Consider the following 24,840-nt stretch of genomic DNA (forward strand, 5'->3'; position numbering starts at 1 on the left):
ATGGACCTTCCTTAGCTCAATAAAAAGCACAGTTGCACCCAGAATTGCCTGTATTTCCAAAAGCAGCACCAGCCCACACGCCTCCAGAGAAACGCCTTGTGGCTTTTGCAGGTGGCATTCCCAAACTCTGGTCCTCTGGGTTATTTTGGACTCCGACTCCCTGAAGCCCCAGGCTAGCTGTGGCCAACAGCCAGGAATTCTGGGCGCTGGAGTCCAAAACACCTGGATGACCAACAGTTGGGAACAAAGCCTCACCGCAGGCCCTTTTCTGGCAAAGAATCCAGAGCTGGAACTTGCCACAAAAGGTCACCCCAGCCTTTGGGTCTCCAGATGGCTTGGAACTCAGCTCCCAGAAGCCTCAGCTAGCTTTGGACAACAGCCAGGAATTCTGGGAACTGAAGTCCAAAACACACGTGGGACCAAAGAGTGGGAATCACTGACCTAAAGGGGAACGCTGAAGGCCATTGCCCCTGTCCATGGAAAGAGCTTTGTCCACAGCTGGCTGATCCATCTTTGATGGAGAGGCTTACTTCTTGGCACCTGCTTTTGGGAAGCAGAGGCAGCGATGACAGCGATGGTCTTCCCATGACAGTGGCAGAGAAGGAACATGAACCGCAGCACGGTCCGAGAAGCCTATTTTGTGCTGCTCCTCCGAAGGGACTGGTCACTCTCTGCATTAGACTTTACATGTGACGATTAAAGCCAGACTCTGCCATTCAGAGAGGATCTTGGCCCTGGGATTCTGCATCATGTCCAAGAGGTAATGCAAGGAAGAGAGGTGTCCGTTTTGTTACTGTTTTGCCTCCAAAGTATTTGCAGCGATGAAAACTGACCCTGGCGAGCCACACTCTCTCTCTCACCTCAGAGGAAAGCAAAGGCAGACCCCTGTAAAACCACCTTGCCAAGAAAACCATGAGAGAGGGGCACCGCAAGTCAGAAACAACTTGAAGGCACACAATGACAACCGTTTCAGAATGAGGAACTGGCAAAAACCCATCTGAGGATTCCTTGCCTAAGAAAGCCCTATGAGAAATTGATGGGCTCAATCCAAAAACAATTAATGGGGTCACTGAAGGCACAGATACCCACAAGAAATGGCCACGCTCTTCAAAGGGATGGAGTCTCTTGTTTGCTCCCATTTGAGGATTCGTTGAGGATGTTCTTGAAAATGTCTATTACCAGCCATGTGCTCAATGTCTCTCCATGCAAAAGGGGACTGTTCGGTTTAAGGATTTTTTGCCTCAGGTGATTTAAGACAAAGGCACGCCAAACTTTCTTCCAACCCCTATGAGACTGTGAAAAACACAACAGGGTTCCTATGTACTTCCTTTCCCAGATCTTACACACCAGGAATGTTTGGAAAGTAGGTGAGAGAGTAAGCAAAAGGTAAAGATGGAATAAGCAAGCTCACTTTGTTTATTGACATCTTAATGGCTTTCAAAAAGTCACGGCTTCTGGAGCGAAGTCCTTCAACTTCTAAACACAAAGTATCAAAACATAGTAGTTCAAACAAAGCTTTCAGTGTGTTCAGAGACAAAAATGGGCTGCCTTTTCCAAAACAAACATCCAAAGAGAAAACATCCCATCATTCTGTTGCCTGTTAACAGGGTTTTATTCCATCTACAGATTCTCTTTACTAAGAAAGCAAATGCTAAAAGTTACAAAACAACCACAACCCCCCATCCAGGGAAAAGGGTTTTCCTTTAGGCCTGCTGTAGACTTATGAAAGCAAAGTAGGAGGAAATCTCATTAAAGCTAGCACTTGCTAAGCATCTGCTATGGTTCTAACTCTGGCTCATGTGGCAGAATTCAAGAATGCCCTCTGATAAGGTTAACGCGGCTAACTTGGTAATAAAAAGTGCCAGGCTTATATTAATTTGTGTTTTGAAGTCTAACTGAGGTCTATTCAGACCATTCAATCTCTTAAAAATACCAAGGAGTCATTACTCCGTCCCTTTCATCTTTAACCCCCTTCAAATAATTAACTGCTTCCAAAATGTGTTAAAGCTTTAATGATAGTAAACGGAGATTCATTTCTTCCAGGGCGTCCAAACACAGAGAAAAACCTAAGGACAGCAATCAGCACTGACAAGACACAAGAAACATTTTGGGGTTTGGTTTCAACTGGGCAATGTGGACAGATGGGCTTATTCAACTTAATATGGGCTATTCTATCGCTGAAGATATGGACGCATGGAAATTTCAACATGGCACTGAACTTGTGGAAAACCTCATGTCCTCTTTTGAAAGAGTTTGCACAGACAGAGGTGCCGAGCAGAAGATATGTTTATGCAAACAAAAGGCAGCAAGGAGACATAAATGAGAGCAATCCACTGAGATTAAATGTGTCTTTTAGCTATGCTTTTATTTATTTACGTACTATGTTGGGATCAGGTCTGGCCTACAAAACAACAACTGCCACCTGTTAACACAACTGTATTGGACGTCTCACTAGCTCTGTCCACTTCAGAAGGGCAGCTGTTAATACAGCGGGGCAAGACTTTTCTTCCCTTTGAGATTCATCCAGGACTTTCCTTCCACTTTCCCTCTTCTTCCTCCCATTGTTAAACCTTCCCTACAGGCTTCATGTAGGACAGAAATCAAGAGAAAAGAAACTTAACATTTCCAAAGGAACCTCCCATCTGCCAAAGGGTCACTGCTTTCCATAACACACATAGCCACTGGATTCTCTGTACAATACCTTGATAGGCTGCTCCACTACAACCAAGGCAGAACAGAAAAGCAAACACTTCCACCTGCCCAGACATTTTAATAGGGATGAACAAACACTGCACCTCGGGACAGTGTTGTTTTCTCTCTTTTTTGCACTCTCTGGAGGCGATTCAAGGAGGTAGGATAGCAAGGTTTTTGTGGTTTTTTGGCCTCTGGACAATTGAAATGCTTCCCTCAGCTGGTCCTTCGGGCTTAAGCAGGGCAATGCCCATGCTAGGCAATTTCATAGCTCTACCTGTACATTGCTAAATCAAGTCGCACTTACTTCACTCAAGTAAAAAGTCTGCTAACAGTTAAGACCAACGTATTCTCTACACCTCTGGAAAAGAAAAATATGAGAGCATGACTGTTTTATTCAAAGTCTAACAATGTATTAGATATTCACATGCAAAAGCCAAAGCTTAAATCGTCGTACTCATTAAGTCACATAGGTCTTTTTCTGCCTCTTTAACTCTTTCAAAGAAGGAGACATACAAAAGCTGGCTGACTTCTGTGAAAAATATTAATTTGCTAAAATAGTTTACATGATAAAGGATACATGTAAATGTAAAAACGGACAGGTCTTTAAAAAAGCTGGTTCATAAGAATGTGTCACATTTTGATAACATCTGAAACTGAGCCGAAGCTCTTCTTCAGTGGAGATTTGAGCAAACCCAACAGGGACCGATCTCCCAGGCACCTTCCCACATTTAACAAAAGCAACAACACGAAAGAGTTGGATCCAACTGAGAGCTCTGTACAACTACAACTTGTGTCAATTACAACTTTCCCTCTGCCACTCCTATTTTAATAATTTAACAGCTGACAGTAAGGCAAAAACCACTTTTTGAAAAATGTCTAGATACAAAATAATGTAAACCAATAAGTTATATTTGAAACCCCAGTATAACAAAAGTGAGGAGATGGACACTTTATACAATAGGCTCTCTTTAAAACAGAATTGTGCACAAGCTGAAGATTGCAACAAACCTTCAGAATTCACACAGTTTTGGCGTGTAGGTTTTTTTCTCTTTTGTACAACTTCTTTCATATACATTTTAAGTCATACTAGGAATGCAAACTAGAACTGCACACTACTTCCGTGGAAAAAAAAGTTTTGATATTGTGCAATTTTCTGCCCCAATCTAAACGTGGCAGAAATCCCTGCATTAGTTGTGTTTCAAACAAGGATCTTAAGAAACACATTTCAAAAAGAGGAAAAGAAGGCAAAAGTTGGCAGATATCCAGCATCTAGTATTTTACTGTGTGTTTAAAAAAAAATGTGGACAACAAAGTTTCATGATTAAAAATAAATACTGTTTGACTTTTGCACTGACTTGATTGGATAGATTTTTTTAAGTAAACAAAGGATTTACAATGCTCCAAATAGCCTCAAAGCCACCGTTGTTGTTCTGTTCCAGAGTCCTTCTCTTCCTCTTCCTCACTGCGTTTCAAAGCCTGCCATCCGATATCCAGTTTGACTAGTTAAAACACTTCCGTTCTGCCCTTGGGGAGGGGGCGGTGGGGGCGGCGGAGGCGGCGGGACGCCGTAATTCGCACCCATCCATGCTGCAGAAGATTGCGTCTGGCTGAAGGGAAGAGGAATTGAGATTCAGAATATGGAAAGCTCAGTGACAAACGTTTAGTTTCAAAACTCTGCAGGTACTTCTACTGTGCAAAGAAGATTTGTTGACACAGAAGCAAACGTATACCAATTACTTACTTAAATCCCTGATTCCATGGTTGTCCATACATTCCATATGCTGGCACTTGCCAGCCATTAGGCATGTACTGGCCGATCTGTTGTGCATTTCCATACCACTGGCCCCACTGTCCGTAAGGTGGCGGATATCCCACTTGATTCTGCTTAAAAAGTTAAAATGGATCAAAATTAGTATGCAACTTATTGGTAGTGGGAACAGGTCTTCAGGCACATGCTCCTCTGAAACTCATGTCCTCCAAGCTAGTGTTACCAGGCACATTCAAAAGTGTGCAAGCTCATTCCACAATGCCTGTCAAGGCATTCTGTGGACAGAAACATTAGATGTATGTATGAAACTGCCTTGCAGTGTCAGGACTACTTGTTCACTTTGCCAGGCATTCTCTACTTTTGCAGTGGCCTCAGGCAATGCTCTTTACTCCTATATAATACTTTAAGTGGATATGTCGAAAAAGAATTAGTGATCTCATGGATGCAAAGTGTATGTTTGACATTAAGTTGTGTCCCTCTGAGAGACAATTGCCAGTAGAGCTATTGAGATGTGAAGATTTAACTCCACCTCTTCCCTTATGCCTCAACCCCACCCTACCACTAATAATAATTGTTGTTGTTGTTGTTATTTTTAGCCCACCTTGAGGCAGGTTACAGTGAAAAAGGCCATTTCCTCCTCTGCTCTGGTTGTTTAGCTGTTGCAAGAAAGAGGCTTGAGACATAGAAAACTAAGCGTGCAGCTTAAACAAGGAGAGTGAGGCCCAACATTTTCAACTCTGTACCTGCTTCTACAACCTTGCCCTTCTCTGGGTGGGGGAAGATGTGTGCAAAGGTTTCTTACCTGTTGGATTGGACTGATCATATCTGGTGTTTCTTTGCCCCAGTAACACTTCACAACATGTCCTTCTATAGTTGTGCCGTTGACCGAAACGATCGCATGTGCAGCACTTTCATGAGAATTGAACCTGTAACCAGACAAAGCCATCAGTCAGCACCATTCCCTCTCTCAAAATGAACCAGAAGACAAATCGTTTAAAGCAATACTTCTCAAGCTAAATGATGTACAAGACTGGCAATTTCTCCCCACAATGCCAATGTGTCAGGAACTGACACTTTATTTCTGCCATATTATAACCTGATGTTTCTTTCTTTCCAGGAAACAAGCTGTAGATTGGGAGCCAATGTGCTAAGTATCCATTTTGTTTTCACCTTAATAGCTCAATCTTACCTACATTCTTTATCAAAACTATATACAATTAGTACTCTTGTATATGCTGTAATAAAACCTACACCCTTTGAGCCAAGCCTTGGGATGTGTGAACTGGCAATATCCCCTTGGTGCAAGTATAGAGTAACCCTTTGCCCCCATAGTGCACCTTGCTCAGAGTCCTACTGGTCCATCTATATACTAGAGTGGATCCATTGAATCAACAGTTATGTAAACCCACTAATTCCACAGGTGTACTCTAGATACAATTGTCAACAGATTCAAAGTCAATACTTGATATCTGTCAATCATTTACACAAGCATAGTTGAAAATCAGGTGTAAACGGGGAAACTGAATACAAACTTCCTTACACACGTGCACATGCACACAGAAAAAGAGTTCCATACCGCACAAAGGAGTATCCTTTATCTGGGAAGACCCGAATTTCCATTATTTGTCCAAATGGAGAAAATGTCTGGCGCATGAGCTGTTCTGCAAATCAGAAGGCAGAAATATAAGTTAAAACATATAACTAAGAGCCTGCTTCCCAAGACCACTCAAAATTCATGATGCCTCCTACCTGTTAGCCCTGAAGTAACACCACCGCAGTACACAGTGCAGTTGCTTGGACTGGACTGATTTACGACATCATCATAGGAGAGCTGTTTGGCATTTGCTATACAGAGAGGGGGGAAATATTCCTTGGAACAAGTTTCTTTCTCCCATTGTCACTATTTGTTTTCATTATAAACGCATCCTACCCACAAAGGCTTACCGTTACCTGAAAGTGGCACAGACTTTACTTGAAGCATTTGCTTTACAGTCTACATGAAATGCCTGCATGTGGATTTTTTAAAGTTAATATACTCACACTCATAGGTACTCTTTGGAGCTGGAGGTTTGCGGGTAGCCCAGTTAGTCCTGATTTGCCTTCCACCAAGCCACTGTCCTCCCATCTGCTGTATTGCATTTTCTGCATCCTACCCAGAGCAGGAGGGAAAGAATACATTTTCAGAGCTAGTGAACATGAAAGGCCCTAAAAACTGTAATCAAATACAGGAGACCTTGCATACTACTAACTCACAGAAGAAAAAAACCTCCTCTCTCTCCTCACCCTAAAAATACTGCACCAGGAAGACATTAAGAAAAGGGTTTCCAACACGAAGAAGCAAGGGGCCTAGTGTGGCAACCCTACAATGAAATCTCACTACTCCCACTGTTCTTGCGAGGAAGTCAAAGGGATGTGATTTGAAGCAAATGGGGGACTTCCATCCCTACTGAGAGGAGATAGGTATACTTTAGGCATTAATAAAAAGCAAGCAACCAAGATTTCATTGCACAATTTAGCTGTGAAAATGAAATCCTGCCAATTCTGCCAAAAAGGTGATGGGAAGTGATATGTTTGCTCACTCTCTCACCCATTTATTGAAGAAAGAAACAAAGCCATATCCTTTAGATTTTCCTGTTGCCATGTCCTTAACAACTCGAGCATCCCTAAAAAGGAAAGAGAAGGCTAGTTAAGCATCGAGAGAACAGAACCCAGGTGATAATGTCTCACACGCAGCTCATTTCTCAAGTTTCTCCTTTAATAAAATGAACTTCTTAAAATGTACCAGCAATATATAGTCAAAGCAATCTTCCCTTTCACTAAGATTTTATCATATGATAGCAAAAACTTAAACTTAATTGTGTAAACATGCAAAATCAATAGCTTTTTAAAAAACAACTATATTACAATTGTTGGTTCACAGCTCAAATGCTCTTACATACGGTTAAAGACACTACGCATGGTCAAAGCAGCTATTCAACGGAATAACTGAGGGCATGTAGCTGACTAGCATATTAGCGACCGGCTCTCTTTAACCATGCAATTTATTAACTTACTATTGGCCAACACATTCTACCTACTTATTAGAAATAGAAATAGAAAAAATGAAAAAATAGGAATTAAAAGGCATACGTCGCCTGTTAACTGAATTCTTTAATTTTCTCAGGTCAATTCGTTACCCCCTTTTTGGACTTGGGCAGCTGTAAATTTTGAGAAATTGACATTTTCAGAAATGGTTGCATTATGGAAGAAAATAAACACTAACATGTCTTTTTCTTTTACTATACACTATTATATAAATTTTTTAAAAACTGCATTCGTAATTAACAATCAAACAGGACTGATTGAAAACTACAAAGTATATAAAGTAAAAAATTTATAAAAGGAAATAGAAAAACTACAACGTTTGTCCACTGTGAACTGTAGCTTGCAGTTAGCCATGGCAATGCTGTCCATTCTTCAGAGACATTCTGCAAAATAACCAGAGCCCTATTATTTGAGATTGAGTTAAAAAAGACAAAGACCCAGCTACAATAGCTAAACCCCACTGCTGCCGCTTCCACACTTATTAACCAAAGGCACCTCGCCTAATTTGCACACAAGTGTGAAGTGCTAAGAACGTTCCCAAACACACACACCTGCCTCACCCTCCCCAACCCTCCAGAACCAAGCTCTACACACACACACACAAAATAAAGCCTGTAGGAAAGCCATGCAGGGTAACTGAAGGGTCCTCTAAAGCATTTCAACAGACACTCATTCATTGCATTCTGTATTTAAAAAGCCCTTGATTTTATGAAAGGAACTAAACAGTTTGGATATTGCTGAGACCAATCCTATTAGACTTCAGTATTGTCTGAGTTGCTAGCCCACAGAAATCAAAAGAACCTGGTTTCATTGTTTAAAAGTACAGATACGTCTCAGAAATTCATCTAAGTTATGGCTACACTACAAATAGTCTGAGAACAGTTACTTTTCTCACCACTTCGATGGTGTTCTTTGCACATCCTAAAAATAAAAACCCTCTATACTTACCCTTCTCGTTCTTAAAAATGAGATCCCAAAAGACAACACCAAGCAAGCCACAGGAGGTGAATACATTTACATAATGCTGTATAATTATGAAGTGGTAACTATACATTAGCATCTGTATAAGGGAACATGCATCCATACTGCTATGCTATTATTTGACTCAATCATTATTATATTTTTCAAGAAGAACCAGAGCCCTCGTCAGTATAGCCATTGGTGAGGATGCTGGGAACTGCAGTCCAACACCTAGAGAGCCACAGGACGGGGGTATATCCTACTTTCTCTGGACTGTGCCCCATCCATGGCCTTGCCTCCATCCAGGGTAGGGATGTGGTATGTTTGTACCTTCTGCGAAGTACTTAGTGCTACTTATATAAGCAGAGAACTAGGCTGAGATCCTACTGGCTATGCCTACCATGTTATGCTGATGGCAGTGGCAAAGGAATTGGCAAGAAGAAAAATGTGCTGCCTTTACTGTTCAAATATTTTAGCATTTATGACTTCCTTATCCTTATTTCTAATCCTTAGCATCTGACAAATTTAAAGACAGAGCTCTTAAGAGAGAAGGCTAGCTAGAATAACCACTGGCCAATGTTGCTGTTGGAGGTTTTTAAGTCCCTCCCGCAACACTGCTTCTTCCCAAAACATGTCAGCAACCTGCAGTGCAGTGCTCTGGAAAGTATCCAACACCAGCCAGACTTGCAGCAGTAGCTGCAAATCCTCCTGGCTGCCAGTTCAGCTGATCTAGAGACTGGGAGAACTCAGAAGAAGCTGCTAAGCGTAAGTAAATCTTTAGGACAGACAGGGGCCCTCTAAATGTTTCTTCTCCACCCAGCCTGGCCAATGATAAGGGTTTGCAACAGTCAGCCTGAAGGGCTAAATGCCAAATCTTCAGGCACCTCTGGGGCACAGCTTCATTCCTGTATCTGTGGTATCCCTCCTCAAACACTGAGGCAACCAGGAAACATTTACTGATGGAAAGACGTCAACACCTGGCTGTCATTCCTCCTTCAAGCGGACCAGGAGAGCTTACCCACCAGAGCTCTGGCTTCTGGAACACTCAGGAAGGCCTCTATCTAGAAGACATGCAGTAGCAAAAGACCTTGGGAAAGGGAGGGCTGGTTGTTCTTGCCCACTTTTCTCACATTCATCAAAAGACTGGGAGTCCCATGGAGTGTCTATACAGAAGATGGGCCACACATATGGCAAATACTGCTTTGCACTACAGATACCAACAAACTTTGAAGACCTTTTTGATGTAAACTTCATATGAGGTAGAAAGCCATAAATCAATGGACCGACAGACAAAACATTACCTCCTACGCCTACATCTCATTAACATTCGTAAGTTGCAACCATCAGCTCCAAAAATAAAATCCAGGCCAAACTATGTATGGGAAGAACTAGCTCCCCAAAGATGTTCTTGGCCTGCAGCTGGCATCAGACCCACCCAGCATGGCCAATGGAGAGAGGGGTTGTGGAAGTTAGTCTGAAAGAGGAACGGCTCCCTGCCCCAAACAGTTGTTATTATTACCACTGAAGTAGTGATGAAGGCTCAAATTAGATTCACCGTACAATACCTCAAAGGTTATGGTGCCACTTTGGCTAAGTGGTCATCATTACCAACATTCACCATCAAGTCCCTCAAGTAATCTTTCTCTCTAGAACAGTGTTTCCCAACCTTCCCAATGCCGCCAGCCTTCAGTACAGTTCCTTATGTTGTGGTGACCCAAACCCATGAAATTATTTTCGTTTCTACTTCATAACTGTAATTAAATAGGTGTTTTCCAATGGTCTTAGGCAACCCCCATGAAAGGGTCATTCGACCCCCAAAGGGGTCCCACCCAACTCACAGGTTGGGAACCACTGCTCTAGAAGCAAGACAGCTGGTTATGCCCAATACGGCATGCCTTCCAAGCTATAGCAATTCCTGAAGCAAGAAATTACACAGCAGGACAACCTCAAGTTTATTTTATTTAATAGAGCATCCATTTCACAAAAAAGCCAAAATCTTTCAGGCCATAACACCAAGAAAGCTGATCCACATTAAAGCTGCTTTAATGAGCCTACTACACAATTCCTTCTCACTGTCAGAAGCCACTCAGCTTTACCATAGAAAACCCATTCTCAAATGTCTAACAATTAACAGCAATGAGAGGGACATCAGAGTTAAAAATAAGTTACTAATATGACATGAGAAGTACAGGAATCTCCTAAAGCACAGAATCAAGGGCTAAGATATCCATACTTAATAAAGTAAAAATGAACTATTTGATAGCCTCTGGCAATCTCTGTAGAGACTCTACATAAACTCTGACATCCTGACCCTATTCACCACATTCAGTTTAATACTACACTGCCCCCTGAATCTGACATAAGACATTACTTACGATATTCTTCCAAATGGTGCAAAAGCTGCTTTTATATCTTCTGTTGTAATTTCTGGGCTGAGGTCTCCAACAAACACATGGAAGTGGTCTTATCAAGAAAAAGAAAGAAATACACAAGTTTGCAGAGTACTCCTGGAAATACAGGGTGCTTTCTTTTTAAAATGCCTTGCATCAACTTCCATACATCTGGAAACTACACGAGAACTAGAATCATTTTACCTATCGAATACCAAAATACATAATTGCTTAAGGTATAACCATCATCAGGTACGACATTACGCAAATACAATTACTTACAGATAACTAGCATTTATTCTGTTACGAAATTATTTGTTGAAATGCATAACATTAATTACTTCAGTGAGAACTATATTAACTTAATTCAAAGTTAAAAACACAACTGCATTACAGCTTACTTTGTAACGCTAATATTTATAGTTTACACACACATTTAAGAAACTGAGCTAAATGTCTACTGGTTCCTTGAGCAAAACAGAGTAAGGATTACACAAACCAGTATGGACAACATAAGTTAAGAACAGCTCAATCTTAAGTCATACTTTGTGAAGAACAGTCAAAAAGATACCTTGCATTGCAACAGTTTGATGTTAAAGCATTTGACAGTTTTCTGAAAAGCCAACAGTTTTGGTTGCCCAGCCTTTACACCAAGAGAATCCATGTGAATTCAAAGTATGTGATATCCATGAGCAAGTGAACTAAGACTGAAGGCAACAGAACGGAAACAGTAATCCCTTCATAATTTATGTTAGAGCCATTTACATAAGATGCTGATACAAAGATGTCATATCTAAGGACTTTCTTCATAACCATACAAAACTTCATTTTAATTATCACAACCTTATACTGGTTTCAACGCACACTAGACACTTTACAACAACACCTTGGGAAGAGTCTGGTTAAATCCTCCCCCCAAAGTTTTGAAAGCTCTAAGGCTAAACAAGTCAAGAAGCAACACACTGGGTTGCCTAGCAGCAGAAGGGAGAAAGGATCCAGTTGGAAGAGCAACTGATATGCAGCAAGGAACTTTTACGGTGCATCATTAAGACAGCAGCAGCCTTGAAGAAAGCTGGTAGCCTTGCCCTCGCAAGGAGGAAAGAGCTCTCACAGCAACTAGGAGTTTAATGGAAGGGGCGGTCAAAGGGCTGCTTAAGAGTCAGCAACAAGTCCACATCCTGATCCATTTGAGGAGAGAGGAGGGAGAAATCTGGTGGCAATAGATCAACCCCCCCCAAATAGCTTCAGGCGGTTAGTGAATACCCCTGAGAGATTTCATTTTATGTTTAAGAAGATACAATTACCTTGTGAACGCAGTGTGTTGACAACGGTACTACCTGATGACAAAGATTAGATTTGTTCTTAAGTTTATTAACACAAACACATTAAATAATATCTTAGGATAATGATCAAAACAATAGGGCAAATATTTGCATGATGTTTTATTACTTAAAGATTAAAAACACTTTTGAGCAAATAAAGAGTAACTACACAGAATCATGGAGGACTTACTGCTGGTATCTTTCTTCTGGCTGCTGGGGGTTGTTGCCCAGTTCACTTTGACCTCCTAGAAAGGATAGTTACTAAAATTATATTCCTGCCAAGTTGTAACAGAGGGTTACCTAACCCATAATCCCCCAAGAACAGTCTAATGGGACACAGCAGGCTGTATCTAATGCTGGATTTCTGTTCATGGAATAGCTGAACCCGGTGTAAAGAGGGAGAGAAGAATCTCCACTTTGTATTGCAGCCCCTCCAGCACCCGCAAAATGTCCTCCAGAGGACTGGGACACTTCCTGCACACACACACACACACACACACACCCTGGCAAGCTCATTTTCAAGTCCCTCCGAAGGAAAGGCGTTCCATGTCATGCCCATGTTAGCCTACTGCATTTAAAATACACTTTTGCCATGTTTTTCCTTGTTCCTCTGCTTTTTTGTCCTGTTGTGTCATTGTGCAGCTAAAGCTCAAACCTTAAGTGTGATGTCCAGCAATAAACAAGAATTAAAACAAGGTAGTCTTTTACCTTTGCAGTTTCTCCTTTTTGTTTAAATAAAGCTGTTTGGTCCAAACCTAAGTCCAGACTTCTGTTCCATCTCACCCTTTAGCACCAAGCGCTTACCTTACCCATTATCTTCCGTCCGTTCATAGCCGCTAAAGCCGCGGCCGCATGACGATGCTCATAGAACTCCACAAAACAATACGGGTCGTTTCCAGCTGTCTGTGGGAAGAGAGAAACGTCTTGTCAGGAGGCCCTTGAGGTGTACCTTTTAGGCCTCACAAAGTCTACACATCTTTTTACTTGCAAGTACATCCCTTGGACCTCAGCAGGACTTGCTTCGGATCAGACATGTGCTGCACACCTTTTATCTTTCCCTTTCCCTTAGCTCCGACTGTCTGTTCATTAACCCTTGAGCTGAGTTTGTTCCATCTCTTTTCACAACGGCCCAATATTTTCACAAGAACAAACCATGAAATATTTCCCCAACCTTGTTAAAACCTTCAAAAATCCCCATTTTCACACCTGAAAACAATACTATACAAACAGAAACGTTTTGCTTCATGGCTGTGCCAATAAAGGAGAAGAGGCAAACTTACATCCATGATCATTTTGCAGTTCTTGCATGGTCCAATCTGGCTGAACAGCTGGAGAATTAGGGCTTCGGTAACGTCTCTCGACAGATTCCCAACATACCTGGGAAAGGTATATATGTTTCAGTCACAGAATAACACAGCAGCGTACCTCATACAATCTGCACACAATGCAGACACACAATGCAGACACTCTCTGAAGGTGCCTCATGGGGTTTCTGTGGGAGTGAAACTGAGGGGAAGGAGCCCCGTCTGCCGCCTTTTGGGAGGATGGAGGGGTTTGTTCCGGCCGTTCTCCATGCCTTTGTGGCTTAGTGAAAAAGCAGCCTAGGGTTACACCAAGCGGAGGGAGGCGAATGGACCAGGGCCAGTCCCTGAGAGCCAGGAAAGCAAGGAGCAAACTGTAGCCAAAGGGAATCCTGGGCACAAAGGCTGGCCCTTGAAAAGCCAAAGCCCAAGGACAACATTCATCATCTCCAAACCCCTTTGGAAGGACCTGTCTCTAAATGAGGGGCTGGCAAGAAAGGCAGAGTCTAGGCCCCAAAGGCACGGCAGGAACAACCCAGTTTGAGACGGCTTTGACTGCCCTGGGAACGGTAGTTGATTGTGCCTCAGGAAACTACAGTTCCCAGAATCCCCTGCCATTGAAAGCGGTCTCAACCCGCTTTATTTCTGCTTGCGCTCCCAGGTCAAGAGAAGAGGGGAGCAAAAGGCGTTCCCACCCCGTTTTCTAGGGCGGCTTCATGGCCTTTGGGGAGAGGAAGGTGGAGGCCGTCCTCCCGGCCCCCTCCACATCGGGGGCGTCTCTCTGGCCCTAGGCATCCCTGGCGAAGGGGCGCCGAGTGGGAGCGAAGCAGCCGAGGGAGGCGGCGCGGGGCAGCCAGGGCCATTCCAAGCCCTTCCAACGGGAGGCGGCGCCCTCGGGGCCCAGACAGGGAAGGAGGCTTCCCTCCGGCTCCACTCACAGGGTCTTGGGCATTTCGTCCTCCATGGCGATGGCGGCGGCAGCGGCGGCTCCCAGGCGGCTTCCCCGGCGCCCTCACAGCCGCGCCGCCCGCCTCCTCCTCCTCCTCCTCCTCGCCGCCTTGGCTCCGGCTCTTCCTTCTCCGGAGACAGCGATCCGCACCGCTCCTTCCTTCTTCCCTCCCCTTCCCTCTCTCTCTCCGGCCGTTCGTCGGTTAGTTCGTCGGCTCCGCTCTTCTCAAGATGGCGCTGGCGGGCAGAAAGGCCCCGGGCCGGCCGACGGGGGAAAGCGGCCAAGGCGCATGCGCGGCGGCGGCGCTCCCTCGCTCGCGCGCGGGAAGACGTGAACACGTACCTTACGTGATGACGTAACCTCCTCTTTTTTCATCGGTCCCGCCAATCCCAGGCTCTCGCGAGACTTCCGCCTTGGCGCATGCGTAGTGGCTTCGGGCGTTCTTACAATAAATATATCATAAATAAAAAGGTGGTTTTAAAAAAACTGCCTCAGGATTTTATTTTTCTGTGAAATATTAATATTAACAATAATAACAATAATAATAATATAATTTCTCGGTTAATTTTAGATTCTATTACTGTATTATTATTGTTACTATAAGCAAAGAAAAGGCTTGTGCGCCGCCCGGGAATCGAACCCGGGTCGCAAGAATGGGAATCTTGCATGATACCACTACACCAGCGGCGCAGGCGGAGGAAGCGGCCAGAAAGAGCCCTAGGAGGAGCAAGGCCGGTTACGTCATCAGGGCTGGCTCCCAGGAAGACTTCATTCCCATGTTATTCGCCTTTATACCGCTTTCCCCCCCCCCCCCCAAAAAAAAAGGGGCCCAAGGCGGCTCACAAAATAATCTATATAGTTTTAAAAAGCATTTTTAGAAACTTTACAGTAATTTTTTAAAAAAAAACCGGTTAAAATAACCTGATTAAAACAATATAAAATTAACCACCAAAAACATTTGAAAACGTCACCCTCCATTTTGAGAACTCAGAAAGCACGAACTGAACGCTTCTAGGAATGCTCTGAAGTGTCCTCCATTTTGAGGAGGACTAAGAAACCATGAGGCGAATGCTTCTGAGATTGTTTTGAGCTTTTCTCTGTGGTAAAGGCCCTCCATTTTGAGAGGGGCCGAGAAACATGAACTGAACCTATCACAGTATTATTATCATTATTATTATTATTATTATTATTATATTTCCAGGAGCATGTTGCGCTTCTCTGTGTGGCAAATGCCCTCCATTTTGAGCAGGACCAAGAAACTGGAGCTGAACATAGATATTCCAGGGGTGTGTTGAGCTTTCCTCTGGTAAACGTCCGTCCTTCTCCCTTGGATCGCCTCCATTTTGAGGCGAAGGCGCACTCTCTCAGCCTCAAGCCCTTTTTCCCAAAGGGAAGGAAGGAAGGAACAAGGAAGGGAGGGACTACTAGGGCTGCCCGCCTCGGAGGGCGTTTTGCCGGGCGGAGCCCAAGCGGAGGCCGCCCCTGGTCCCTCCTCCTCCCGTCCTATCCTTCCTGGCTCCTCCGCCATGGCAGCCAAGGGCTCCCTTCCCCTCATGGCTCCCTCCTCCTTCTTCCTCCTCCTCTGCCTTCTCCAAAGGGGCTCCTCCTGGGCCTCAGAGCTGCGCCACCCGCCCTCCAGGATAGGTACCGCCATTTTGGGAAGGGCACCATGATCCCTTCCCTGGGTGGCCCTCTCTGCAGGGTTGTTGTTTTGCCCCGAGAGGGTTGGGCTGGGATGGCGGGTCATCTCCATCTCCATCTCCATCATGGTCCATTTATAATAATAATAATAATGATGATGATAAGTATAATATTTATACATTGATTATTATTATTATGAAACCTGGGCTTCTGGACAATGGTTGAGTGAATCTCAGGGAAGGACTCTATGGACAGTGTTTGGTGCATATATATATATATATATATGTATGTATGTATGTATGTATTTGTTGTTGTGGGCCTTATAGGCAATGTTTGCTTTATACACAGAATCTTGTATGTATGTTTGTGTGTGTGTGTGTGTGTATATATATATATATATACACACACACACACACACACACACATACACATGTGTGTGTATATGTGTGTGTGTATGTGTACTATATGTGTGTGTGTATATATATGTATGTATGTGCATATACAATTTATATATTATTAACAGTCTATTAGGACTATAAATATTTGTTTGTCTTGAATATTTGTTTTTATAATGTAATTTCAATACTTAATCATTATCTATTATTAGGAGTATGTTATGGATGTTTGTTTTATAGTGCTGTTTTAACATGTGTTATATATATATATATATTCTGTCGCCTAATGGCCTGTTGGCTGAAATGTGTGTATATATATATATATATATATATATATATATTTTTTTTTTTTTTGTGGTGGGCACATAGGCATCCATTGAGGTTTGTAAAGAGGACTGAATACAGGACGATTCCATGTTTGCTTGCAGGTGTGATAGGAGCGGGCATTGGGGGCACCTCAGCCGCCTATTTCCTGCGCCAGAAGTTTGGCAAAGACGTGGCGATCGACGTCTTTGAGCGAGGGGAGGTGGGGGGCCGCTTGGCCACCGTCAACATGGAGGGCAGATACTACGAAGCCGGAGGCGCCGTCATCCACCCGCTTAACCTGCACATGAAGCACTTTGTCAAAGAACTGGGTAAGGTGTTCAGAACGTTCTTTGGAGACAACAGGGGGGCGATTAACACATAGTAACAAATGTGTGTTAGCTTTTGTGCATTGCATTTTCTTTGCACAGCCTGGTTACACTGGCCTTCTGTCATTTGCTCCCACTTCGCTGTCAAAATCCAGACTGGAAAGCCGTTGTTGTTGTCTTGCACATGCAATATAGGTGCAGCAGCCCTTCACTGGCTGCACCTGCACTGCAAAAACAATGCACTTTCACACCACTTAACTGCCATGATTTGGTGAGAAGAAATTCTGGGATTTACAGTTTGTTGTGGTTATGGTTATGCTCTCTGACAGAGATGGCTAAATGTCATAGCATGGAACCATGGCAGATAAAGTGGTGCCAAACTGCATCAGTTCTACAGTGTAGATGCAACCATAGATGACAGAGGGATACATGCAAAAGCTGTTCCTCTCTCTTTTTGGGAACCCTTCTCCCAATTCACATGTCCTTGCTTTCGTATTACCAGGACTGTCTGTTCCTCAGAGTCGCAATGGACTCCTCGGCATTTACAACGGAGATGAGTTTGTCTTCGAGGAGAGCAGTTCGAACATCTGGAACTTCTTGAAGCTCCTCTGGTATTACGGACTGAACTCCCTGCGGATGTACCTCTGGGTAGAGAAGATCTTGGACAAGTTTATGAGGTAATTTGAGGCACAAACCAGGCAGGGACCCCAAACTGGGATGGTGTTGCTGCCATCTGCGTGGATGGGATGAGAACCCCTTATTTCACTACAGAGATCAGGATATTAGGAAGTACAGGTCGAGTCCCTCTTATCCGAAATGCATGGATCAGATATGTTTGGCACTTCAGATTTTTTTAAATTTTGGAATATTTGTACGTATGGAATGAGACATTTTGGAGATGGGACCCAAGTCTAAACCTGAAATTCATTTATGTTTTATATTTATACACCATATATATATATATATATATATATATATATAGGCTGAAGATAATTTTATATACAATACTTTTAATCATTTTGTGCATGAAGCCAAGTTTGTGTAGACTGAACCACCTGAAGCCAAAGGTGTCTCTGTCTCAGCCACCCATGTGGACGATTTTGGGTTTTGGTGTATTTCGGATTTTGAAATTCCGGATAAAGGATGCCAAGCCTGTAGTACATAATGGTGCAATACATAAATTCTGGTTGTTCCTGTTAGTTCAGTGGTGTTAAAAAGCTAGACGTAGACTCAGAGATTAGCTTACTGTTGAGAGGTTTCAGGATTAAGTGGAAGAACCAGTTTGCACAATTATAGCTCCAGCTTCCCATAGGGTAACTGTGGGGGGGGGGGGGGGATGAGATATGCAATGAACTTCAGGCCCAAACAAGCACATAGAGTGCATGGGTTCAACTGTTGGGTTGAGAGACCTGAGTTCATGCTCTCCCTGAGCCAAAGAAACTCACCGGGAGACTTTGGGGCAGTCGCTTTTGCTTACAATTTCTCTCTCTCATCTCCTTTCCCACCCTTTTTGGATAAAGGATCTATCGCTATCAGTCTCATGACTATGCCTTCAGCACCAACGAGGCTTTGCTCCATGCCCTGGGAGGCTCTGAGTTTGTTCAGATGCTGAACCAGACCATCGATGAGTCTATGCAGACGGCCAGTTTCTCCCAAAAGTTCATCCGTGAGATGGTGACGCCGGTCATGAGGGTCAACTACGGACAAGGCGTCAACATCAATGGATTTGTGGGTAAGGGTGTGTTTCTTTGGTCTGTGTCTTGCTATGAGGACATAGCTAGATGCTTCTCTGCACCAGACACAGATTAGCTGTACTGGGGTTGCCATCACACAAAAGGTTGAGCCTTTGGATCTTGCAGAGAATGCAGACAGCTGCAATGACTCAAAAAAGACCTTTGCTGGGCTGCCTTGGACTTACAATTGCACATGTTACTCACAGGATACTAGGCATAGTTTTCCCTACCCCTATCTCTCTGCAGGAGGCTGAAGGGCCTTTGCCTTATGCTTATCCATTGGCACCTGCCCACATTGCCTTAGTCTTTAACACATTTTGCAGTTTAAGACATGCTCATGGTCTAGACTTTGAGACTTGGGATTCATAAATGCAGGGCAAAAATGGGAATGAATATATGTAATTCCTGGTGAACCATAAAGCGTTTTGGATATTATGATCTGCTTTGGGTCCCATATCTGGAAAAAAGCGAGATATAAATCAAATAAATTAAATAAAGTTTCCCTTGCTTGAAGAGGAGGCTGCTTTTGCTTCCAGGAGTGTCTTCTTTTATTTGTTTCATTTGTATGCTGCTCTTATCCCAAAGTTGGACCCAAAGCAGCTCCTAGAAAGAGTCACTTTAAAAAACAGAACCATAACATTTTAAGTCAATTTCAGCCACATCATTTCTTTTTTAATAGGGAATCAAGGATGTTCTACATTTGGACGTCTGATTTACAATTTCATTTTGCTTTTGCCTTGTTCCTCAGTGGGAGAGCTGGCTGCCTTTGTATCAAGAGGGCAGTTTCTGTTCTAGGACTTTGATTCCCCCCTTCCTCCTCTCCTTCTCTGGCAGGTGCAGTCTCTTTGGCAGGAGCCGAGGGTGGACTTTGGTCCGTAGAAGGGGGTAATAAACTAGTCTGCGTTGGCCTTCTCTACACTTCAAAAGCCCAACTGATCCCAGGTACTGTGATCTCCCTGGAGGAAACAACGCGGCCCAAAAGACGCTCAGGTGAGGTTGCCTGGAGAGATAGCAGAAGAAACCTTCCATCCAATGTCAATATGCTGATTCAGACAACAAACACGATTGCTTGCATTGCATGGATGAGTAGGAACATCGGTGAGAATAAGGAGCTGGAAAAATAGGAGGATGAGAAAGTTAAAAGATCAAGGTTCCTAGTTCCATAAAAAAATACATTCCAGACAAAGTTCTGGAACCATCTGCAAAATGAGGCCCAAATCTCATTTCCCCCCCATCTAGAGTTCTTTTCAGCTGCATTTGGTGTAACTATAGGAATCTCTTGCACATAAATAAGCTTTATTAGTCTGTTGGCATGCTAATGAATAGAGTTCCTTCATTCGATTAGAGCAATAGTAATTTTTATTCCTTGTTGTGTGCCAAGTCACTTCCAACTTACTGTGATCCTAAAGCAACCCTTTAAGGGGGTTTTCTGTGGCTGAATGTGTGTAACTTGGCCAGTGTCATCCAGTGGGTTTCCATGGCTGAATTCGAATCCTGGTCTCCAGAATCATAGTCCAATGCTCAAACCACTACCCCACGCTGGTTCCTATTCCTTACCCTAAAGGACTCTGACTCAAGGACCAGGGTTCAAATCACACTTTGCCACTGAAGCCCACTAAGAGACTCTCCCAGCCTCAGAGGAAGGCAGTGGTGACAAACCTCTTCTGAACAAATCTTGCCAAGGAAATCCCAGAATGTGGTCACTTTAAGGTTGCCATAAATCAGAAATGACCTGAAGGCACAGTCCTTATCTGTTATTTTTCTTTTCCTTTTTAAATGGCCATGTTTTTAACTGTGTTGTTATCTCATTATATTTTTACTTTCATGTGATAAGCGCTTTGATCTGTGTGTTAGCTTTTGCAAGCTTCTTTGAAATCCCAGGTTTGGAGAAAAGGTCGGATAGAAATAAACTTGCTTTTGTAAAGAGCTCACTGAAGACCTATTATTTCTAATAAGGATGAAAGGAAGCATAGCAAACAACAGAGTTGCTTTACTGCCCAATTTTTTCTTTCTTTAAGGAGGGACCGTCAAGCTGTACGAAATTACCTACAACTCCACTTCGGGCGTGACGTCTGACCTCTACGACATTGTTCTGATCGCTACTCCTTTGCACCGCAAAATCGCCAACATAACCTTCCGCAGCTTTAAGCCGCCCATTCCTGACTTCTCCAGTCCTTACCACCAGACAGTGGCCACGTTTGTCCACGGACACATCAACACTTCTTTCTTTGGCTACCAGGACCCCTCCCAGTTCCAACTGAGCAGCATTTTCACCACAGAAAACCCCAACCTCTTCATCAACAGCATTGGCATCGTCTCTCCCGTTCAAGACAAAACGAGGGAGTTCCCAGGCTCTCCGGTCTGGAAAGTGTTTTCCTCCCAGCCTCTGACCAAGGAGCAGTTGAACTTGCTTTTCTCCTCCTACGATTCGGTGGAAGTGAAGAAGTGGCTTGCCTACCCTCACTACAGCCCCCCTGAGAAGTCTCCCCCCATCATTCTCCATGACCGGATGTACTACCTCAACAGCATGGAGTGGGTTGCAAGCGCTATGGAAATGAGCGCCATCTCCGCTAAGAACGCGGCCCTTCTGGCCTACCACCGCTGGTACAACCGGCTGGACAGGATCGACCAAGAGGATTTGCACGCGAGGCTCAAAACGGAGCTCTGAGGTGGAATGTACCCATTGCTGGGAAAGACAGAAAGTGCCTAAACAGTGTGAACCTGGTGGCGGCATTCACATTTTGAGCCTATTTTGCTGCTGGAACAAAATGTTAAACTTTCTAAAACAGAGTATTTGGTAACAGCTCCTTTAAAGTACTGTTATCTTTTTAAGAAATCTCTATATCCTGTTATGCAAAAAAGAGATTCCACAAAAATATCTCTTTTGAATGCAGGAAGGAATTTAAAATGTTATTTGAACACATCCCGTGTTCAAGTGTTTCTTTAGATAAGACTTCTTAACCCCATTAGCAAAAGGAGAATAGGGATGGGACGCAGAAGTCGTGAATGTGCCGAACTCGATTCCTGTTGAGCTCTTTAATAAGTAAGTCAGGTTACTCGTTTATAACATGTAGATCAACTTGCCCTCGCCTTGATAGGGAACTGTCAGAGCTCCTCCAAGTTGAAAAGAGTTTGGCAGCTGTTCTTATAAGATCCGGAAAGGTTTGGGCAGCTCTCTCCAGATGTTAATGCTCCCAACATTCCCAGCCAAGGCTGAACACTGGGAGCTGAAGTCCCAGCAATGTCTGGAGGGACATCCTTTGCCCACAGTTGCTGTCAAGGGAGGAGCGGGTGGCATTAACTTGAACTGTTAAAATATTCTGTTTGCTTGTTTTGTCTTGGTGCTGAAGCAAGCAACTGTTACCTTTACTAAGCTACACAGATTGGGAGATGAGTGAAATAAACTAACAGTGTGTGCCATAATAGTGCTTTAAAAATTAATGTGTCGCTTCACCATCCAAGCAGAAATGCAGCCCACTGTTATGGGGGGTTGTGTGTACTCAGTGTTGTGTACAGAACTTATAAATACACCTGCTCAATACTCAGTTAACATTGGCCCAACAGCAATTAAAAGAGCACCAAGGTTTCAAGCCTGCATCAGGGCTGGGGAAGATTGTTTTGCTCACAATGACAGTATGTCCAAGGGTACACAGTGGGTTTGTTTCATGCACCCAGGTGGTTTCCAGATGCTTTGGACTACTACAAATCCCATTATCCCTAGCCATTAGCCACGTGGAAAGGGAGAGTCAAATGTTTTCTATTCCTGCACTGAGACGTCAACTCTGCAAAACTCATACCATTTGAATTAAGCTTCCAAAGGAAGTAAAGTCAATCCAGTTTTAACAATTTATTTTAAAAAAAGAACTACACAAGGGATGGTTACTTCTTGAAAAACACACAACAATGATAAAAAAGATATCCAGGCTGTAGTAGGGTCCACTGGCTCATTCACACTCGTTCCAAAGCTTCTAGCATAATAATACTGTTTCCTCGTATTACCTAGAAATCAAAACAGTGATATTAAACAGCAGCCATTCCCATCTGCAAGTTCTGCAATAGCCAAGCCACAGGGACTGACTGCACTCATCCCTCCATATTGGCGGCTTTGAGATTTAGATTTGATGATTCGTGCATTTGATTAATGTTCTCCCTAGGAATCTCTAGGTCCTCCAGTGCAACTCTATGGTCAGCTTTAACCCAAAGTTGCACTGAAAGACCTAGAGATTCCTAGAGAGAGGATACCCTACTAGGCCTTTGTAGCTCCTCCATTGCAGTTCTATGGTCAGTGTCTGTCGGATGTTGGCCACAGAGTTGCCCTGAAGGACCTAGAGGTTCTTAGAGTATATTTCCTATACCAAGGGACTACATAAAAGAATACTAACTATCCAATATCCCAAGCCACAGGTATATAACACCCGCTGAAACTTTTCATGCATCTTTCATTGCTAAAGAGTCAACAGAAGCTATCTGTTTGCAAACTGTGAGATTGTGAACCTGAAATCATATCTTCATTATCGCAACAAGAGACCAGACTACTTCAGCCTATCCTTCCTTTATACCCAAAGAATTCATTTGTGGTTTCAGTCCATCTGTGCTTACCACCATCCCAATGTTGTTCTGTTGTCCACCTGGGGCCATTTCCACACACTCATCGATGACGAGGTTCATGAAGGGATCAAATCCTCTCAGTATCCCCTGGACGTGACGGCCGCCATTTAATTTCACTGCGAAGAACAGTCCGCAGGTTAGGATCTCTGCTCTCAACGTTATAGGAAGACAGGTATTGCAAATTTCATTCTTTAAATCACAGTTTGCATAAGGAAATGCAGTTGCATTCAGTGGTGTCTATTTCCATCCACAGCATCTATCTATCGATCGACTATCTCTGTTATTTGAAGTGTCCCCTGAGAAAGGAGGTTTTCACAGTCTACTTTGCTCTATTAATTCCACAAACGGAGGCTAGATACGTGTTTCTAGAAATAGGGACCTGGGGCATACATTTTAATCACACATTTAAAACATTTCTACTCTCTGGGGAGCTGCAAATGAATCTCAGAAGAACAGGATAAGACCAATTCGTACAAACAAAAACAACGTAAATGTTCTAAACATACTGTCCTAAGGACATGCAAACGCTGAAGGTAAACCTGTCCATGATGGGCATTTGGTGAGGCCAGGACTCCATAAAGGCTTTTGTAAGGAGCCAGGTTTGAACTGGGCTCCTTCCACTGAACTGTGTCCCTTTCAGGCTGTAAAAACTTCAGCAGCAATTAGCAACCCTTAAGAGTTCGGGAGAGAGAAAAGGGGGCCATTGACTTACATGACAACTTCTTGTCCATGAACCTGAAAACCAAGGAGAAAAGAAGAGTTAAGCACGGCTGGAGCTTAATAAATGAATCCTCTGTGGCCACAAAGCAGTCAGGCCATTCCTGTTATTCTTGTGGCACTTATCACAGGGCTTGCTTTGCAGAATCAGTTCAGAGGAGCCTTGCCCTCGCCTTCCTCTGAGGCCGAGAGAGTGTGACCTCTTGCCCAAGGGCCACCCAATGGCTCTCAATGGCTGAGCTGGGAATCGAGCCCCGGTTTCTCCAGGGCCATAGTCCAGTATTTAAGCCAGGACGCCATGTTGGCTCTCAAGGCTCAATGCTATGGAACCCTGGGAGTTGTAGTTCTACCCGTTACTAGCTCTATGGAGCAGCGCGCGTGGCGGCGCAGTGCATGATGGGAAGCGGGAGAGAGAATGCTCGCCCCAACTGCGCCTGCGCAGTCCACTCAACCGCTGCCTTCTCGGACCCCCAAAGGGCAACAGCCCCGCCGTCCCTCCCTCGCTCACTTCTTCAGCTCCGGCGGGTGCGCTTTGCTCATGGTGCCTCCTCACTTCAACCGCTGCTTCCTCCGCACACACTCCGACCGGCGCTCTACAATCTCACGCAGCGTGTGACGCAAGCACGTCGCGTCCGATCAATCAGGA

The 24,840-nt window shown here is 43.8% G+C and overlaps 3 protein-coding genes and 1 non-coding gene across 9 annotated transcripts; 1 reads left to right on the forward strand and 3 right to left on the reverse strand.

Annotated features, from left to right (window-relative positions):
* Window positions 1-1,401: 1,401 nt before the first annotated feature.
* On the reverse strand, window positions 1,402-14,755 carry TIA1 (TIA1 cytotoxic granule associated RNA binding protein). 5 transcript variants are annotated; one of them, XM_089538580.1, is made up of 13 exons: window positions 14,458-14,755; window positions 13,499-13,595; window positions 13,023-13,121; window positions 12,409-12,463; window positions 12,201-12,233; window positions 10,882-10,969; window positions 7,050-7,125; window positions 6,503-6,611; window positions 6,212-6,307; window positions 6,039-6,123; window positions 5,265-5,388; window positions 4,436-4,575; window positions 1,402-4,301 (listed from the first exon to the last, which is right to left on the reverse strand). In XM_089538580.1, the coding sequence occupies exons 1-13, from the start codon at window positions 14,481-14,483 to the stop codon at window positions 4,154-4,156; spliced, it is 1,176 nt and encodes a 391-aa protein (XP_089394706.1). In that variant the 5' UTR covers window positions 14,484-14,755; the 3' UTR covers window positions 1,402-4,153. The 5 variants fall into 5 exon arrangements, with proteins under 5 accessions (XP_089394706.1, XP_089394705.1, XP_089394708.1 ...); XM_089538579.1 differs by having other exon boundaries at window positions 4,436-4,578; window positions 14,458-14,754; XM_089538582.1 differs by lacking the exon at window positions 12,201-12,233.
* A 332-nt stretch (window positions 14,756-15,087) lies between these two features.
* TRNAG-CCC (transfer RNA glycine (anticodon CCC)) lies at window positions 15,088-15,158 on the reverse strand. The gene has a single exon. It is a non-coding gene; the product is annotated as a tRNA-Gly (tRNA).
* Window positions 15,159-15,351: 193 nt separating this feature from the next.
* On the forward strand, window positions 15,352-22,292 carry PCYOX1 (prenylcysteine oxidase 1). 2 transcript variants are annotated; one of them, XM_089537972.1, is made up of 6 exons: window positions 15,352-15,624; window positions 16,933-17,139; window positions 17,639-17,813; window positions 18,657-18,868; window positions 19,704-19,859; window positions 20,888-22,292. In XM_089537972.1, the coding sequence occupies exons 2-6, from the start codon at window positions 17,058-17,060 to the stop codon at window positions 21,535-21,537; spliced, it is 1,275 nt and encodes a 424-aa protein (XP_089394098.1). In that variant the 5' UTR covers window positions 15,352-15,624; window positions 16,933-17,057; the 3' UTR covers window positions 21,538-22,292. The 2 variants fall into 2 exon arrangements, with proteins under 2 accessions (XP_089394098.1, XP_089394096.1); XM_089537970.1 differs by lacking the exon at window positions 15,352-15,624 and adding an exon at window positions 15,883-16,112.
* A 409-nt stretch (window positions 22,293-22,701) lies between these two features.
* Window positions 22,702-24,833, reverse strand: SNRPG (small nuclear ribonucleoprotein polypeptide G). Its single transcript, XM_089537668.1, has 4 exons — window positions 24,703-24,833; window positions 24,190-24,212; window positions 23,469-23,593; window positions 22,702-22,868 (listed from the first exon to the last, which is right to left on the reverse strand). The coding sequence occupies exons 1-4, from the start codon at window positions 24,732-24,734 to the stop codon at window positions 22,818-22,820; spliced, it is 231 nt and encodes a 76-aa protein (XP_089393794.1). The 5' UTR covers window positions 24,735-24,833; the 3' UTR covers window positions 22,702-22,817.
* Between the last annotated feature and the right edge of the window lie 7 nt (window positions 24,834-24,840).

Source organism: Sceloporus occidentalis, unplaced genomic scaffold (genome assembly GCF_023333645.1).
Source record: "Sceloporus occidentalis isolate IW3139 unplaced genomic scaffold, rSceOcc1.0.p SCAF_9, whole genome shotgun sequence".
Taxonomy (NCBI): domain Eukaryota; kingdom Metazoa; phylum Chordata; class Lepidosauria; order Squamata; family Phrynosomatidae; genus Sceloporus; species Sceloporus occidentalis.